Source organism: Dendropsophus ebraccatus, chromosome 1 (assembly GCF_027789765.1).
Source record: "Dendropsophus ebraccatus isolate aDenEbr1 chromosome 1, aDenEbr1.pat, whole genome shotgun sequence".
Taxonomy (NCBI): Eukaryota; Metazoa; Chordata; class Amphibia; order Anura; family Hylidae; genus Dendropsophus; species Dendropsophus ebraccatus.
This window is the reverse complement of record NC_091454.1, coordinates 203760731-203779515: the sequence shown is the minus strand read 5'-3', so window position 1 is coordinate 203779515 and position 18785 is coordinate 203760731. Positions and strand designations below refer to the sequence as shown.

The 18785-nt window shown below is 45.4% G+C and overlaps 2 protein-coding genes across 5 annotated transcripts in view; both read right to left on the bottom strand.

Annotated features, from left to right (window-relative positions):
- Positions 1-4765, bottom strand: part of DDHD2 (DDHD domain containing 2) — a 50624-nt gene extending 45859 nt beyond the window's left edge. The window contains exon 1 of the mRNA XM_069945134.1: positions 4720-4765. The gene's annotated coding sequence lies outside the window, so the exon portion shown is untranslated. The remainder of the gene's footprint in view (positions 1-4719) is intronic.
- On the bottom strand, positions 4570-18592 carry PLPP5 (phospholipid phosphatase 5). 4 transcript variants are annotated; one of them, XM_069945162.1, is made up of 8 exons: positions 18522-18592; positions 11802-11892; positions 10797-10905; positions 10312-10402; positions 7734-7797; positions 7261-7385; positions 5532-5702; positions 4570-4959 (listed from the first exon to the last, which is right to left on the bottom strand). In XM_069945162.1, exons 2-8 carry the CDS (start codon positions 11870-11872, stop codon positions 4790-4792), a joined length of 801 nt encoding a protein of 266 aa, XP_069801263.1. In that variant the 5' UTR covers positions 11873-11892; positions 18522-18592; the 3' UTR covers positions 4570-4789. The 4 variants fall into 4 exon arrangements, with proteins under 4 accessions (XP_069801263.1, XP_069801272.1, XP_069801281.1 ...); XM_069945171.1 differs by lacking the exon at positions 18522-18592 and adding an exon at positions 17114-17471; XM_069945180.1 differs by lacking the exon at positions 18522-18592 and adding an exon at positions 15817-15875.
- Positions 18593-18785: the final 193 nt, after the last annotated feature.

The window sequence follows — 18785 nt, the reverse complement described above, 5'->3', positions numbered from 1 at the left end:
GGCTACAGTTCTCCCATGATATGCAAAAAATCGTGGCTTTTCTACAGCAATTTTGCACAATTCAGGGCATCATCTCTCATATCCCGTATCTATGAGCACGATGCTAGTGTTGCCATAGTTACAGTGAGTTGGGGGGACCCAGGCTTGGTGAACAGCCCGGGACCTATGGTAAAGTTAATCCGCCCATGTGTTATATATATTACACACACAATTATTATAATTTTTTTGCCCCTTTAAAGTAGTTACTAGGTTGTGTAAACCAGATGGTAGTAAAGGTCCCATAAATTCATTTTAAATTCCAGGCTATATAACAGGGAGACCACCACCAAGGGGCGGCCACTTTCACAGAACATTGGAAATGACATGAAAACGCCCCCGATAGGATCCAGCGGGGGAATTACTTACACAGACATTTACAAAGGGTCTAGCAGTGGGGCAGATTCGCCCCTTCTTCCTGGTGTACGCCTGCCGTATGCCCCACTTGCCCAATAGGCGGGCAGGGGAAGCTTGGGGAGCCAACCAGTTTTCACAAATCCCCACACCAAAAAAAAAACACAACCACATTTTTCCATTTTATTTCCTAGAAATGGATATGCGGCACATTGGATGGATACAGGAAGATATAAAAATACATGTACACACAATCCTGAAATGTTTATTGACAATTATATACATTCAGAGACGCATTTACGCAGCATCGCTTGGAGGGAGTTCCTATAAATGGAGGACTTCTCCTCAGTGTCCATAATATAATGTCATTACCTGCTGAGCAGGAAGATCCGATGATGGTTGTGATGATGACCCTTGTACAGGTCCAGTGACTGCCTGCTGATGGATTCAGGTTACTAGCCGCTATAGAACTGTATCACTTATAACTAGAGATGAGCGAACCTCCAGCATGTTCAAGTCCATCCAAACCCAAACTTTCGGCATTTGATTAGCGGTGGCTGCTGAAGTTAAAGAAAGCCCTAAGGCTATGTGGAAATCATAGATACAGCCAATGACTATATCCATGTTTTCCAGACAACCTTAGAGCTTTATCCAAGTTCTGCAGCCCCAGCTAATCAAATGCCAAAAGTTCGGATCGTCTCAAACCCAGTTTGCTCATCTCTACTTATAACCTTTATATAAAAAAATGTATATATAGTGCCTGACCCTGATGTAGCTCTGTCCTAAGAACAGAAAGATAACCGTACAGCAGAGGATTATTCGCTTTGTATCATCCATAGGAAGTGCCATAATACCTGATAGGAGCAGGTCCTATTTTCGGGGCCTTCGTGCGCCAGAATATCAGGGTTCACAGACCCCCCCATTAACCAATTCACAGCTGGTGCACTAAGGAAGAGCAGCGGAAGTGGCCTCCAGCGAGAGCTCGGCTGAAGAGAGATGGCTCATTTCTGGCTTGGTTTGTTACAGGCAAGGTTTTTTTTTTGTTTTTTTTTGTAAAAAGTGTCGGGGAGGAGACTGAAAGAAACGTGCTCTCGCCACCCCTACTCCAGTACTGATGCCACGTACCACTTGAGAGGACCCAGGCCGTGATGTGTTAGACCGCTCAGCCAGTCAGTGGCTATATAATGGCGTCCTGCCTCAACCGCTAACTGGCTGAGCAGCCCTGACATGTCATGACCCTGGTCCCCATTCTAACCAGGAAGTGTCCGGGAACCGGAGCTGCTGTGCGCTACTCAACTCCTGGAGCCGGGAAGGCAAGAGCTTGTTATTTCTATCAGCCTCCGGGACTTTAAAAAAAAAAAGTTGCCCTACCCCGAATTCTCCTTTAAACCCCCAGTCAAATTCTAAGTATTAGAAGTATCTAAGGGAAAATTTTCGGGAACATTGTACTTGAAGATGTAAATGAGGCGGTTTGGTACACTGGGGGCAACAATCTGCCCCAAACATCTTATCCCTCCTAATGAATAATAGGGCGATGCTCTGCAGTGACATCACTCCAGCACGTTGGATAAATAAAATATAAATATATATAAATTTTGGGAGAGGCAGATCAGTGCACGGGGAGGGTAGTAGTCCCACCCTCAGTGCACCAAACCAACTCAAATATTTACATATATAATAAAATATGAGTTCCTGAAAACAGCACAGAGGATAGAGGTAAGAAAACTACCTCCATCCTGAGCGCCCTGTGGACTATAGAGACGTCTGACCTGCCATTAGTTTGTTAGTTTCCCAAGGTGGCACTGGAGAGCTATTTTACATAACCTTCTTCCCAGAATTCCCTTTTTAGCGCTCTCCTCAAGGAGAACCATTTCACCCTGAACCCGAAGTCCATCACATTCACTATAAACCCATTATACTTCAAATGGTCCATGTGAATTCTGCCACAAATACACCACATGTAAATGAAGCCTCATGTACCACGAAGGCCATATGAACAACTCCCTCATCAATATTCATATAGTCACTGCATGAATATATTATGCTTACCAAATTAGATTTTGCTGCCATAGCCGACTGGTTTTACTGGTTGTTGCCAGTAACATTCTAGGACAGTCATCTAAACAGCACAGCATATGCTTTATTATACACAAATCCAACCCATAGAGAAGTTTCTTTTATTAGCTATGTATTGGGCTATCATTTATCGGGTAAAGGTGACAGTTGATAACAGTCCACAAATATCGATAATTAATTGTTGCCATCGTTATCAATAGATGACCGTCCTTCCACAATAAATGACTCCACATTCCCGTAGTGGGGACATAGCCATAAACCAACAGTGCACATGTAGCTTCGTAATACTGACTAGCTCCGACCATAGACGCCTCCGAGGCTCAAAGCCAACTATATCAATGCGGTAATGAAGGGAAAGGATTTGGGGTAGAGTTGGCATTCGTTAAATTAGTACAAGAACAGCACATAAACTACTAAAGAAAACAATAAAATGGAAGTATAAAGGCGGTCAAGGTGACAGGAACTAGAACGTGAGGGTTGGTCGGGGAAGAGTGGGTCACCCTCAGACTTGTTGGCTGGCTCAATAGCTTATGACCACAAAGTGCTCTTATAATGGTCCTGTCAGAATAAGGACCCTGACCCTTGTACATAGCAAGAACTTTTACCTCTTGTGGCAGCCCAATTTCCTTATAGATTGTAAGCTTTTGGGAACAGATCCAGAAATCTGATCAGTTTGTTCCTAATGTAACAATGAGGAACCTTTGGCCCTCCAGCTGCTGCATCACTACAATTCCCATCATGCCTGGGCAGCCTTCGGCATGATGGAAATTGTAGTTTTGCAGCAGCTGGAGGGCCAAAAAATTCCCCACCCCAACTTAAATGTCTGATATTCTTTACATTTGTATCATGCGCTATATTAAGTGCAATGGAATGATTATGATGGGGTATAATTTCCCCCGATAGATTGATGCATCTGCAATACATCCTTATTGTAAGTGGTCTGTCCAGGGGACATGTTCCCTTTGAGTTATGGCAGTTTTGGGATAAAAAAAAAAAAAAGTAAAAAACACACTATATTGAATAATTGTGAAAAATTCTATGACCTTCCTATTTAACTACTTGGTATAAAATAAATATAAGGCGATTGTTCAATCCTAGAGCTGGGATAACCACTGGCTCTCTTATTCCAATCCATTGGCAAGTATGAGACCCAGAGATGGAAATTGTACCTCATCTGCTCCAGGGTACCCCCCTCAGCTGTACTAGTCTGGGGCTGTCCGGCAGCCTCTAGTGACGGCAGCTTGTGTGGAGGATCCTGGTGAAATGTGAAGGACGTAGAGAAATGAGATCAAACATGAGGACACCTCAATGTCTTATAGATAGATGAGGTATTTACCTTTGTGGGATCGGTAAACTTCATGGTTTAAAGCTGGGATTGGGAACCTTAGAACAGCTGCTGCAAAACTACAATTCCCATCATGCAGTCATCCAGGGATGGGTAGTTTTGCAACACCTGGAGGGCCGTAGGTTCCCCATCCCCGATTTAAAGGTTTCTAGGAATCTAAAAACCTCTTTGGGCTGTATCTGGTATTACAACAAGTCTAGGGCTACATGGCGACTGATCACGCAACATAAGTTAGGATAAACTGCAATAGCAGACACTGGCCATGAATGTGGGAGGCAGCTAACCAATCTAAAAAGCATAGAATTAGTAAAGCTGATTATTACGTAAAAAAAAAAAAAATTACACTACAACATTAAACAAGGAATTAAAATCCAGTCTGGAGATTTTCACACCATAGTCTTCACTTTAGAGACATTCAGGCAGAGGTGGCAGCTCTCCAGTAGGTGGCACAAGAGCAGGACACCCCTCTATCCCCTTAAAGAGGATCCTTCGTTTGATATAAAGGGCATTATGGCCTGTATACATAGGATTAATAGACCAACATGCCTCTGTATTTGTTCCCTTTAAACCAGGCAGCAAAGTTTCCCTGTAAAGACATACAGGATAGGAGCAGCTACCAGAGACGGAGCGAACCCCTCAATAAGGATACATAAGTAGGGGACAAGGTCCCCCTTTAACCTGCCCCAATAGGGCATATAATATCAGGTTGTCTAGAGTGGACAACCCCTTTAAATCCAGCAATGTGTGATCTGTGGATTTCAGTCAGTCATTCACACAGCACCTACCTCTACTATGTAGAAGCCATTGCAATGATCAGGTTTTGCTATAGTATCTATAGCAGAACATTTCCTTCAAGTGCATCACACAGCTAAAGTAAGATTTGCTCCTGAGAAAGAAGCCGTCCTTACTTCACAATGCTGCCGCAGTGCCCATTACTAGGAGCAGAGGACAGTCAATAAATAAGAAATGAATTCTCCTCTATACATCCAGACTGTAGCCGGCAGTACTCAGCTTCCTCTCCTGAGCCCCAGAGACCCGCGCCTTGTTCCGGTACGGCTGGTGACAGTCTCGGTCTGTTAATGGAGGGTAATATTGTCTGTAGCAGAGGTAAGCGAAGAAGAATCCGATAATGGCGCCAACCACCACGTCTGCAAGAATAGGAGACCAGTGACACATAAGAAAGGTGCAGGACGTTGAACCATAACATACATAATAAGGAGATATGGTAGCCATGCAGGCACTTAAAGGTAAATCCTAGAAAAAGGATTTATTATTGTTCAAATCAGAATGTTATATAGATTTGTCATTTACTTTTATTTAAAAATCTCTAGTGTTCCAGTACTTATCTGCTGCTGTATGTCCTGCAGCAAGTGGTGTATTCTTTCCAGTCTGACACAGCGCTCTCTGCCGATATCTCTGTCCATGCCAGGAAGAGGTTTCCTTTGGGATTTTGATACTGGTCTGGACAGTTCCTGACAATGGACAGAGGTGGCAGCAGAGAACACTGTCAGACTTGAAAGAAACCACCAGTCCTGCAGGACATGCAGCAGCTGATAAGTACTAGAAGACTGGAGATTTTTTACATTGAATTAACAAATCTTTATAAAACTTTCTGGTACAAATGTGATTTGAAAAAAGGAAAATTATATATATTATAATATATCATATAATTTATATTCATTTCCTGGAGCACCCCTTTAAGCCTATGTTCTATTCTTACCTTGCCAGTGGTGCTTGTAGTCACATGTCCGGGACAGAGCAATGGAGGTGGCACACAGCAGAGGAAACAGAAAACTGCACAATCTCCAGGAATGTCCACGACCAGTGGGGGAAAAGCTCCCAAGCTTCCCGGCTATATAGAGAGCTGTGAAGCCCAGCCCTGCAAAGGCAACTGCAGGAATAGATGCCAGTAAGAGACTAATGTCAGCATTATAGAGGCACATGCAGACTTACAGGTCACAAGGATATGCAAAGCAGCTTTCCAGAGCAAAAGACTTCAAGACATGGAGGGGGGCAGGCGTGCATCCCAACCATCACATGCAAGCCCACACCTGAGGGCCAATACCTGCACGATCTTACAGCTGCATAATGTCACAGCAAGCCATGCCTACACACAGTGATCATAAGAGAAACAGATCGCTGATTTCAGGGGGACCAGCCAAAAGATAACACTGCCAGCTGCCGGTCAAAGCGCTCAATGAAGTGAAATCCTAGGTGCATGGGGAAACATGAATATGCTAAAGAAGAGCCCATGGAGCCTCAAAGAGTCTCGAAACACAGGACTAACCAGATATCCCTCCGGGAAGGACCCACCCATGAGGCGGCTCCTGTAAGGAAACCACCAAAACCACCATATTAAGTGGCCCTATTAGTCAATGTAATGACAAGGTTAAAGCCAAGACCAGGTATCCATCCACATACAGCTGTTTCGGGGTGTTGCCCCTCATCAGTGTGGAGCAGGATTCTGGCTAGGTTGGAGCAATGCCTAGTAGAGCCATAAGAGAAACAGATCACTGATCTCAGTGAGACCAGCCAAAAGATAACACTGTCGGCTGCGTCCTGCCTGGAGTGATGTCTAGAAACACAGGACTAGCCAGATATCACTCCAGGCAGGAGGCAGCCGGCAGTGTTATCTTTTGGCTGGTCTCCCTGAGATCAGCGATCTGTTTCTCTTATGGCTCTACTAGGCATTGCTCCCACCTAGCCAGAATCCTGCTCCACACTGATGAGGGGCAACACTCCAAAACAGCTGTATGTGGATGGATACCCGACCTTGGCTTTAACCTTGTCATTACATTGACTAATAGGGATACTTAATATGGTGGTTTCCTTACAGGAGACACCCCTTGGCTGGGTCCTTCCCGGAGGGATATCTGGTTGGTTCTGTGTTTCGAGACTCTTTGATGAGGCTCCACGGGCTCTTCTTTTGCATATCCACACAGTGATCAGGATATAGGCCCACCATGTACACCTATCAGAAGGCTTAAAAGGTTATCCAGCGCTACAAAAACATGCCCACTTTTCCCCCTCTCTTGTCTCCAGTTCAGGTGGTTTGCAATTAAGCTCCATTTACTTCAATGGAACGGAGTTTCAAAACCCCACCCAAACTGGAGACAAGAGAGGAGGAAACTGGCCATGTTTTTGTAGCGCTGGATAACCCCTTTAATTCATAAGTTTTTTGCTCCCCAGATAACCCCTGTAAATTCCCAGTCATGTTTTAAGGCTTCTTAAAGGTGTCAAGCATTGACATGGAGAGACTACGCCTTATATGTAACTGTAGAATGAGTCTATACTGTAAGAAGGAGGAATGCTAAGCAGCTACCAGACACGTCTGTGCCAATTCACTGAAAGGAAACCTAATTTCCTACCTGCTGTATCCATCTGATCTCTTATGGGGGCGCTAGAGGTACCAACATTTTATATACAGTGGTAGGACGGGTTCTACTCACATGAGGAATGGCCGCTGGGAAAGCTTTTCCTTCCTTCAATCACCACTTCCGGGTCTCCCGTACATTCCAGCCCTGGTGACTCTCGACCATCTGGAAAACAGCGGAACAAGAAGTCTGGACGAGGCCTAAGAGAAAAAAAAAAACAAGTGGAATGGAACTTCAGAGACCTGTAGAGGGGTTTAATGGTTAAAGAGTCTATAAAATAGTTTTGTGCGCTGAAACAGCGCCACTCTTATGTATCGGCTGTGTTGGGTAATGCAGCTCTGCTTTCCTTCACTTTTTGGATAAATGAAAGAAAATGGAAAAAAATGTTTCCAATATAAACCTGTTTGCCTTTCCCTATAACCCCAAAACTCTATAAATATTCATGGCAACCAGAATTATTGGAAGGGTTATGTAAAAGCCATAAGAGGCCCCTGTGAAAATCTCTTGATTTATATAAAGGGATGGTACCCTCAGCACATGTAGCTTACCTTCCAACTAGAAGTTTTATAGTGTTGGTGAAGATGCCATTCAGACCAAGCGAGAGGCTGGCAGCTGCAAGAGAAAGGAAACCACAACATAACTACATGGGAAAAACTTCACTAAGGAACCAACACAACTATAGGAGACTGATGTGTAATACAATTTAAAGCAAAACTACCATCAGTACTTTAACTTTTGCCCACGGACAGAGCGGCACGGGGAAGCCAGTGGCGGGTCCTTTTTTTGAACCGCGGCTGGATTCCCGCGTACGGCACAGTTCCTGAGCACCGGCCGGGGGTGAAGCACGATTGATGATTTGGATGGAGCCACGTCATAGAGGGGGTTCCTCCCGCTAGGGACAGGCCGGGCCGCCTCCAGTGATGCGAGGACTGCAGCACTGGCTTCCTCGCATCAGGACGTTCTATCCATGGGCAAAAGTTTAAGCGAATGTACTAATGGTACATTCACTTTAAGGCTACTTCAGGAAAGAGTCTTGTTATATAGATGGCCGCTAATCAGGGCCGGCTCCAGGTTTTGGAGGGCTCTTGGGCGACAGAGCCTCAGCGGGCCCCTTTGTATAGCAAATCATGTGGCATCACATAAGGGTCTCTATCTCTCCATTCTGTGTAGGTCAGGCATGTCCAAAGTCAGGCCGGAGGGCCATTTGCGGCCCGCGTTCCGAACTTTTACGACCCCCCAGGTATCCAGCTTGCTATTATCTGCCTGTGTTATAAAGCATATAGCATGTAGCATGTAAAATGGTCGGCCCTCGCACATGTTCACTTCATCAAATTTGGCACTCTTCGAAAAAAGTTTGGATATGCCTGGTGTAGGTGATCAGCAGTGCATTATATACACACTCATACAGGAGGATAATAAGTATATTATACACTGCTGTATACCTACACAGAATGGAGAGAGATATACACTCATACAGGAGGATAATATCTCCATTCTGTGTAGGTATACAGCAGTGTATTATATACTTATTATAATACACTGCTGATCACCTACACTAAATGGAGAGATAGATATGCAGGTGCAGAAGTTGCTGCCCTACAAAGTCCTGCAAGACATTTTAACAGAAAAAAATTGTAATATAACAGTGGATTTATTGCATATTGTGACTCCCCCATGGAAAGTAAAGGGGGAAATCTGCAATAAATCCACTGTAGCAGATAATCCAGAGATGACCCTTAAACCTTCCTACTCCCAGCACACACAGGCAGACAAGACACACACACCACTAGCATACAGACTTACACACATATGCATCTATACCCAGTCACAGCATACACTCACCTCCGTATCTGTCAGGCAGCAATCCTGTCACCTGTCTCATCTCCCTCTGCCCTGGGCCGCTGTGGAGGTCAGGAGACCCAGGAATACATCTGGAGGAGGCAGGCAGCTGGGCCCTGACCTGCTGTTGGCCTCTACAGGCTGCCGTGCAGTGAGCCCCGCCCCCCTCTCCTCTGGTCCGACGCATAGAGAGGCCTGGAGGAGCCACAATATGACTTCAGTGGCTCACCAGCACCCCCCTCATCCCTGCGCCCGGGTCATCTCCCCTCCCCCCACAGCCTCAGGTAATGATGTGTGCGCTCACAGTACAGCACCACCTGCACACAGTGCGTCTGTGTGTGTGTGTGTGTGTGTACAGTGAGAGGGGAAGAGATTGTGTGGGCAAGTGCTGGGGGGCCCCCTTGAGGCACTGTGGGCCCCGGCACTTGCCCGAGTATGCCGGGTGCCGACGCCGGCCCTGCCGCTAATGATCAGAATCATTATTAGAGTATAAACCCACACACCGTATATGCAGCATATTTACTACTGCAATACGCAGCAGATTAGATCTCAATAACTGAACACAGCATCAAATCTTCACCATGACATTTGCTGTGTATACGGTGTGTGGGTTTATACCCTTAGCGGCCATTTATATAATAAGACAACCGTGTTCCTCGCAAACAACTTTTGATATGTTGCTGCCCATGGTGTGACTAACAATTCTTTCCATACTTATTATCTACTCTGTCTCATTCCCCTAGTTCTCAGCTGCTGCTTTTTGCTTAAAACACAAAAATCTGTGTGAGGTTTTCGCTCTGTCTCCCCCTCCCTTTTGAGACAGCTGATGTAAACAAGTCTCTGTCTGGCTGTATCTGTAACTTTGTAATGCTGGGAGAATTACAATAAATTCATCAGCGATTTGACTTCAGAATAGCTTTCTCAGCATTACAAATAAGCTATAGAGTTGCAGATAAAGCCTGCCAGGGACTCTTACATCACCTGTCTCAGAAGGGAGAGGGGAGGAGGGGGAGACGAGAAAAGCTCAGTTTTCTGTGTCTTCAGAAGAAAGCAGCAGCTCAGATGTGGGGGAAGGTGACTGAATAGATACGTATGGAAAGAATTGTTAAGTCTCACCATGGGCAGCAACATATCAGGAAAAGGAGACAAGTTTCATAAATGAATGTATTTGCAAAAATGTTTTACCTCATGAACCCTACAAGTATAACTATATTAGCCGAAATTATCCTTTAAGTATAAGGCTTCTTTAGAGTTATTGCTTGAAATACAAATACTTAAGATTTTTACCGAATATAGCTTCCCTGGAATCCGCAAGATCTGCTCGGCGGCAAAAACGGGCTAAAACCACAACGGTGATAGGGGTCAAAATGGAAATCAGCTAGAGTAGGAGGGTGGGAAAAACAAACAAGACAAAAAGACACAGCACATTAGATGTTACAGTAATAACAATACAGCAAGGAAAAGATACACAGTTTATACAGAATACAATGTTTTATTTGTGGCACTTCTGTAAGGGCAGTTATCTGTGCTCTGCATGAAGTAGGCGGCATGGCTGTGGGGTCAGACTACACAGCTGGTGTAATTGTTGTCTGTTACCATGGAGATGCATTGATCTACATAGGTTGTGAGATAGAACCAGAACTAGAACTAGAAGAGATTTTCAACTTAATTTGCAATGTTGATTCAATTTCCAGTTTGGCTCCAGGTGGTAATAGAACGGTGGGGTTCCAACTAAGGCTCAGACAGAGGTTTTTAAAGCGGCAGACACTTACAAACATGCTGTTGGTGGGCACCCGATCAGAGTGGACATAGGGATTCCTGTACAGCCACAGCTCCTCGGGCTGGATTACTCGCTGGAAAGGATGCATCATTTCTGTTATCCTATAGACAAAAGATTCTCTAATGAAATTCCACTAATTCAGCATCCAATTGTGCCAAAACCCTGATAATCTGTAACGCCAATATACTTTTACTATAGAGATCAATGTATACGGCCAAAATGACCAACAGTTAATCAGGCTTCTTAACCCTTTGTAACCAGAGACATAACATAAGGCATGTGATCTCCGTAGAGAAGTACTGGTAGCAGTATGGGCCATAGTGAAGCGTATACTGACTTTATACACACTGTTTTTTGGCTGGGATAAACAATTGGCTCATGTAGGTGACAAGCTCAGGAGGTGCACATACTTCTGAACAAATCGTATGTATATGCAGGAAGCTTATGAACTCTTCTTGAGGATTGCAGGCGGGTAGAATTTGTGGACTTAAAGGGAACCCATCGCCAGGGGCAGCAGAATACAGCGACAGGCACTGTTCTCTACACTTTGTTACTAGTGCCGGTATGTTAGTTATGTTGCCCTTTAGAGGAGGCATTACTAGCCTAACAGGTTCCCTTTAACCAGGTCCATCATAAAAAAGAGCAGACCACTACAAATATATAAGGCAATTGTACTCTCTCCATATATTTAGTATATTATAGTCATTCTCTTTCATATATACATATCTATAAGCCCCTAGCAACCAACTATACTCTATATTCCCCATATACACCATCTCCTTAACCCCCCCCCATATACTCTCTACTCGATAATCATTGAATCAGTTGTGCAGCAGATCATTAACCTAAAGGCTATGTTCCCCTAATGTAAAAATAGGGGCAAATTTTTCATTGTGCGATCATAGCCAGAGGGGTACTCTGCTGCCACCAATGTTTGTGTGGGGAACTGCAGGGGCTGCAGAAGTAGGGGCTTAATAGATCATATAGAAGGACTTACAGGAATATCCCCAGGAGCAGCACCCGGATAAAGAATTCCGCTGCAAACCCTTCCAGGATCCTTTTGTCCATCTTTGTGTGAAGGTTGATCCCTAAAAGATAAGCAACAAGTACATAATCCAGTCCACAGCTGTTTCACCATCTCTCAATGACTCCTCTGTACACAAGGGCCATATTGTTTCTATGAAGATCAGGATGTATAGTACTGATCAATCGGAAGACAATATTACCAGACAGGACGAAGTCCAACCTGCCCTGTGACTGGCTCCTCCAACCGGAGACAATGACGGAGAGTTAAGCCGTCCTGATAAACAGGATTACTCTCTCACAATCTTATGAGAGGTATTTAGGTTACACACCAGTCTCCTGACTGCAGATCTCTCTCCCCAGGAGAGTCCCGGTATGGCCCGCAGGTGAGGATGCTGCACACACCTGGAGACTGACCCATCTCCCACCCTTGTGCGGTATGTTCTAAGTGTCAAAACTAGTAAATCAGTCCTTAGAGAACTACTAGACTTCCTCCCAGGGTGCAACACCATAGTGCGACACTGGAGCAGAGGCAGTAGTGGAGCACATAACCTCCAGAAGGTAGACTACCATGTCATACTAGCCACATGACAGTCTCCCCCAAAATAAGTCCCCTATTTGAGGATAATCTGCTTAGGGAGGTTTGCCTGTTGTCAATGCAAGATAAAGCGGTGCACTGGTGCCCTCTGGGCGGGGCTACAGACCCAGGCTGCACCAATCTGCCCCACCCACTCTGCTGGTATTCATTAGGAGGGGGCAGCCAGCCAAGGGCAGATCAGGACACTGGGGGCACCCCATGTACTAAAGGGACAGATCAGCATGTTCAATACTGCTAACCTACTAAGGGTATGTGCACACTACGGAATCCCGACAGAACACCAGTCATGGATTCCGCAGCTCGCAGACTCTTTCAGTCATGTGCCTCTGCTGCTTCCATAGGCTTCATTCTGTGGATTGCCAGATTACGCCGTCCTCCCGGAGAATGAACCCGCTCATTCTTCGGGCGGATGACGGAATCTTGCAGACCATAGAATGGAGTCTATGGGAGGAGCAGAGATGCACATGGCTGCCACAGTCTGCGAGCTGCGGAATCCGCGACGGGTGTTCTGTCAGGATTCCGTAGCTTCTCTTTAAAGCGAATGTACCATCAGGTATATTGCTTTATTATTTTTATATGAATAGACCAGTGCTGGCGCCAGGATGCTGGTGGCTTGGTCCTTTTCTTGAACTGCTACCTGGTTCCCACACATGGTGCCAGTCTATTACCGGGTCCCGGACTGAAGCGCTGGAGACAGGCCCACCAGCCCCGAGTGTGATGATCTGCCCTCCCCTGTGATGCAGCTCCACCGGTGTCCTAGCACCAGCACCAGTCTATTCATATAAAAAAAATAAAATAAAAGCAATGTACCTGATGGTACAGTTGCTTTAAAAAAATGGCTACACCCCTCAGTCCTGAAACTATGACATTCATGTGACTGCCGCAGCCAATCAGTGGCCTCGGCTGTGTTGCTAGCATGTGCTGTACTAGACCACCCAGGCTGGGGACCTGCTGTAGGGGTCATATGTATGATGTACATGACACCATCTCCACCAGGACTGGAGTGGTGGCAAAAATAAGGGATTTTCCACAAAGAGAACTACAGAGTTCAATAGTTTTGTTTTTTATCCACTTCAAACCATAAAATCCCATACAACCCCTTTAACTATCGAGCTTCTGCTGCAGTCCAGAGCGGTATATAATCCTGAGGACTGGAGCTGTCAACTAGTTAAAAAAATCTATTTAAAGGAAATGTATCACCTAAATATTCTCTTTCAGATTAGAGTGAGATAATAAAACTTGTTCTTTTATTCTAATCTGTTTCTATTTTCTGACTTTCACTTTTTGTACAATGTTTTGGGGGCAGCCATATTAACTGGACTGTTCTTAAAGGCATTTAATGACATGCTTTACAGCAAGACCCATGGACATAGACGACAATAAACAGACGCTGTCCCCTTGAGATAAAAGGTGAAACATTACTGAGCGCACTCTGTGACCTTTGGAAAGGTCATCCCACAGGGAGCTGCTAATGTCTCCGATGTTACATGATGCTGCAATGCTGTACAGATCACTTTACAGCATCCTCCTCTTATCACCACAAACAGGAAGTCTCAACTTATTCTCCCCACTGGGGCTAAAACTAACTGCATGATATCAGAATTATTTTATAATATAAAAATGGAAAAGAAAAAAAAAAAAAAAAAAGTCACCAAAAATTCTTTAAGAATATGCTTAACATGAAAACTTTATTTAAACAATAAGTCATTTTCTAATGACACCTTCCCTTTAAGGCAATACAAAAACCCTTTGTGCAGACTGGGCTCTACAGCCAACCGAAACCGGCCACCTTCCCAGTATTGTATTCTATCCAGTAAGACAAGTCTACCACTGTATCCGTCCGGGAGAGCGGCCCAAGAGGCTGGAAGGGGCCAGGAGGACATAGGAATGACATGCAGACAGGAGGTGGGGGATTTACTTTTAAAGGGATTATCCAGCGCTACAAAAACATGGCCACTTTCTTCCAGAGACAGCCCCACTCTTGTCTCCAGCTTGGGTGGGGTTTTGCTGCTCAGTTCCATTGAAGTGAATGGAGTTGCAAACCTCACCTGACCTGGAGACAAGCGTTGTGTTGCCTCTGAAAGAAAGCGGCCATGTTTTTGTAGCACTGGATAACCCCTTTAACTTTTTTTTTTTGAGAGGAAGTTAATTCAATGTGAAGTTCTGGCCGCTTTATGCACTCTAGACTGGACATGATGTGTGACCCCGAGGTAGGGAGTAAAAAGGGAAGACATGGTTTCATTTAAATATTCTGGCACCCATGGGTTATTCTGATTTGTCTTGTTTTACAGATGTGATATACAGAGGAGATGCTACACATGTATACAGGATAACATCCCATACACCATCAGGGATGGTATTACAGAGGAGATGCTACACACACATATGGTTTACAGAGGAGATGCTACACACACATATGGTTTACAGAGGAGATGCTACACACACATATGGTATACAGAGGAGATGCTACACACACATATGGTATACAGAGGAGATGCTACACACACATATGGTATACAGAGGAGATGCTACACACACATATGGTATACAGAGGAGATGCTACACACACATATGGTATACAGAGGAGATGCTACACACACATATGGTATACAGAGGAGATGCTACACACACATATGGTATACAGAGGAGATGCTACACACACATATGGTATACAGAGGAGATGCTACACACACATGGTATACAGAGGAGATGCTACACACATATGGTATACAGAGGGGATGCTACACACACATGGTATACAGAGGAGATGCTACACACATATGGTATACAGAGGGGATACTGCATACATGTGGTATATAGAGGGGATGCTACATACATATGGTATACAGAGGGGATGCTACATACATATGGTATACAGAGGGGATGCTACACACACATAGTATACAGAGGAGATGCTACATACATATGGTATACAGAGGAGATGCTACATACATATGGTATACAGAGGGGATGCTGCATACATATGGTATACAGAGGAGATGCTACATACATATGGTATACAGAGGGGATGCTACACACACATGGTATACAGAGGAGATGCTACACGCATATGGTATATAGAGGGGATGCTACATACATATGGTATATACAGAGGGGATGCTGCATACATGTGGTATATAGAGGGGATACTGCATATATATATCACAGTTCTACCCGTGACGTTTATACCTCGTACAGGACGCAATGGTCATACAGAGGAGGATCCGCTCCTACAGCTAGCAGTGCAGTGCCCGGTCCCGGCAGGAGATGACGTGTCCCGCACACACATCCCCCGTTATACCGCCGCTGCTGCTGGGGATTCTTCTTCATCCCACCCCGGACTCAGCTGACAGCAGCATCCCCGGCTGACGTCACGGCCCCGCCCACCTACCGTGCACACGTGGCGCAGCTCCCCTGTCTCATCTCCTCAGCCTCCCTCCGCTATTTATATAGATGCTTCTGAACCAACGAGAGGAGGCGGCAGATAGACAAGCCCGGGAGAGCGAGCCTGGAGAGTGCTGCCACCTGCCTCCCGCCGAGATAGTGCACCCTGTCTATTGTAGAATGAAACCAATTGTTCTCAGGCTCCGGCCATTGTCATCATGGGGGAGCATCTCTGAGCCCTCATTGGGTTATAATGCCCTTATTTTCTATGGTCACTTCCTGCTTTTGTCCCAAGTCCCTGGAAAAACAGAGCTGCATGAATATATTTCCATTATTGCTCTATAAACAATATAATTCACCCTCATTTATAGATTTAATCCGCATTTGGGGCACCTTAAAGGGATTGTCTCAACATTAGATGACATCCCCTATACTCACAGGTGTGCTCCGCCACCCCAATTTAGGGGGGACAATTGGGTTCCCACACTTGAGATTGTTGGGGTCCTGGCAGTCAGAACTCTTTAAGGCGCAACTAGGACTTGGCCCTTAAAGGAATTGTCTTAACATTAGACGTCATCCCCTATATTCACAAGTGTGCTCCACCACCCCAATCTGGGGGGGACAAGTGGATTCCCATACTTAAAATTTTGGGGGTCCTGGAAGTCCGAACCCTTTAAGGTTCAATTTGGACCTTAAAGGGATTGTCTCAACATTAGATGTCACCCCCTATACTCACAGGTGTGCAGCACCACTGCAATCTGGGGGGACAATCGGATTCCCACACATGAGATTATTGGGGTCCTGGCAGTCCGACCCCTGCGATTAGTTATGTTGAGGATAGGGGACACCCGCCATCAATAGCCAGAACTGGAGATAACTCTGTTTCCGGCCATTTAACCCCTTAGATGTCACAGTCAACACAGACTGTGGCATCTAGGTGTTATAAGGGGGCGCTCTGCTACCTGATCACTCACTCCACAGTATAATAAGCAATTAGCAGCAGCCTGGAGCCTTTAGCGGACCCCTAGATCTGCCATCTGCCTTCGGCTGTCCAGGCATGATGGGAGTTGTAGTTTTGCAATAGCTGGAGAGCCAAGGTTCCTTACCCCCTGTCCTAGTACATCCTACCATTTAAAGTCAACAGAGCTGAATTGTAATACCACACACTGCCTGAGAACAGGGGTGGCGCTGTTTTGCAAAAAAGTAGCTATACTTTTTCTGTTCATGGACAATCCCTTAAAATGGAGATTGACCATAGACCGCATAGTCACCTCTTCAATTAAATACATGACGTGTAATGATACCTTTGTTTCCCAATGTGTCAATGCCTTTAGCTACACGACCAGATTTCTCACATAGCTAGGATTGGAGGAAGCGATTTACATTTACAGCGGCTCTTTCAGGTCTCCTATCTAGGACAGAGGATATATAGTTCACACAGGGTGATTGACAGCTCTATTACACTCGGCACGAATCGCTCATAACATTCCAATGTGGAACAATGACTGTCTTCATACAATGGCATCTGACTAGGCATGGCTTATATTAGGTGGCAAGGCAGTTTTAGAAGTTCAACAGGTTGTCCTGGTTTTTAAAATCGGTCGCCTGTCCGCAGGATAGATCATCAATATCTGATCGGCCGCCACCTTGCCTTTCAGCTCCCGCACCAGCACGGCCATATTACACGGAGCGATAATCGGCTGAATTGGGCTAATACGGACGATTATCCCACCGTGTAACGGTGCGTTTACACAGGCAGATTTATCTGACAGATTTTTAAAGCCAAAGCCAGGAACAGGCTATAAACAGGGAACATCATAAAGACTGAGATTTCTCCTTTTTTAAAAATCCAATCCTGGCTTTGGCTTCCAGAATCTGTCAGATAAATCTGCCTGTGTAAATACAGCAATAGGGTCCATTTACACAGAAAGATTAGCTGACAGATTATCTGCCAAAGATTTGAAGCCAAAGCCAGGAATAGATATGAGAAGAGGAGACATCTCAGGCTTTCCTTTATGAGCTGATCTCTGTTTATAGTCTGTTTCTGGCTTTGGCTTCAAATCTTTGGCAGATAATCAGTCAGAAAATCTTTCTGTGTAAATGGACCCTTATAGAGACAACGGTCAGCTGATGACAATGTTTATCGGCTGATTGTTGGTTTAGGTTTGGACCTAAAATCATCAGGCGCCGACCGCACATCGCTACGTGTAATGCTAAGTTTACACGAGGCGATTATTGGCCCGATCGTACGATTAACGATTTCGAAGTAACGATTTTTTTTTATAACGATCAGCGTTTAGACGGTACGATATATAATACGGAAAAATCGTTTTGCGACCGTTTTGCGATCGCGCGCCCACAGCCCGGCCCGCAGCCCGCCCCCCTGCTCATCCGCAGCCCCCTGCGCCGCCCCGATCACCACCCCCGCCGCTCCGATCGGCCCCCCGCTGCCGCTCCGATCGCCACCCCAGCCGCCACCGCTCCGATCGCCACCCCCACCACAGCCACTCCGATCGCCACCCCCCCCGCCACCGCCGCTCCGATCGCCACCCCCGCCGCCACCGCTCCGCTTACTTGAAGGATAACTATATACAATCCAGTTTGATGACGGCAAACTGTTGGCTTGATCAGAGTCCTTTGCTTCAGGGGGAGGGTTACCTTGGTTACTATAGCTTAGACTTGGTAGATAAATAGGATTTCAAAGAGACAGACCTGTTCCAGAGACTTTATAGCTTTCCGCCTTTATAAGGAATACGTGTGAATAGGTACTTGAAGTTACTGAAGAGACTTGACGCTGTCGATGCTCACTATCATGTAGGAGGAAGACGCATGGACCCACTGATTTGGAAGCCAGGAAGATGTGGACGGTGAATGGGAGACCCTCTATCACTTCACCAATCCGACAGCAGGCACTAATAAATACATAGGATGTCCTGCTGAGACTTTGAAGACAAGTATTAGTCCTTATGGCTGACT

Bases quoted from the DNA above. Each gene is read 5' to 3' on its own strand.
- PLPP5 (XM_069945162.1), bottom strand. From the start codon at position 11,872: ATGGACAAAAGGATCCTGGAAGGGTTTGCAGCGGAATTCTTTATCCGG. The intron at 10,403-10,796 runs GTAAGTGTCTGC...CTCCTACTCTAG, and splicing joins TGCCCACCAACAGCATGTTT to CTGATTTCCATTTTGACCCC. The intron at 7,798-10,311 runs GTAAAAATCTTA...TTTCTCTTGCAG, and splicing joins TTCCAGGGAAGCTATATTCG to CTGCCAGCCTCTCGCTTGGT.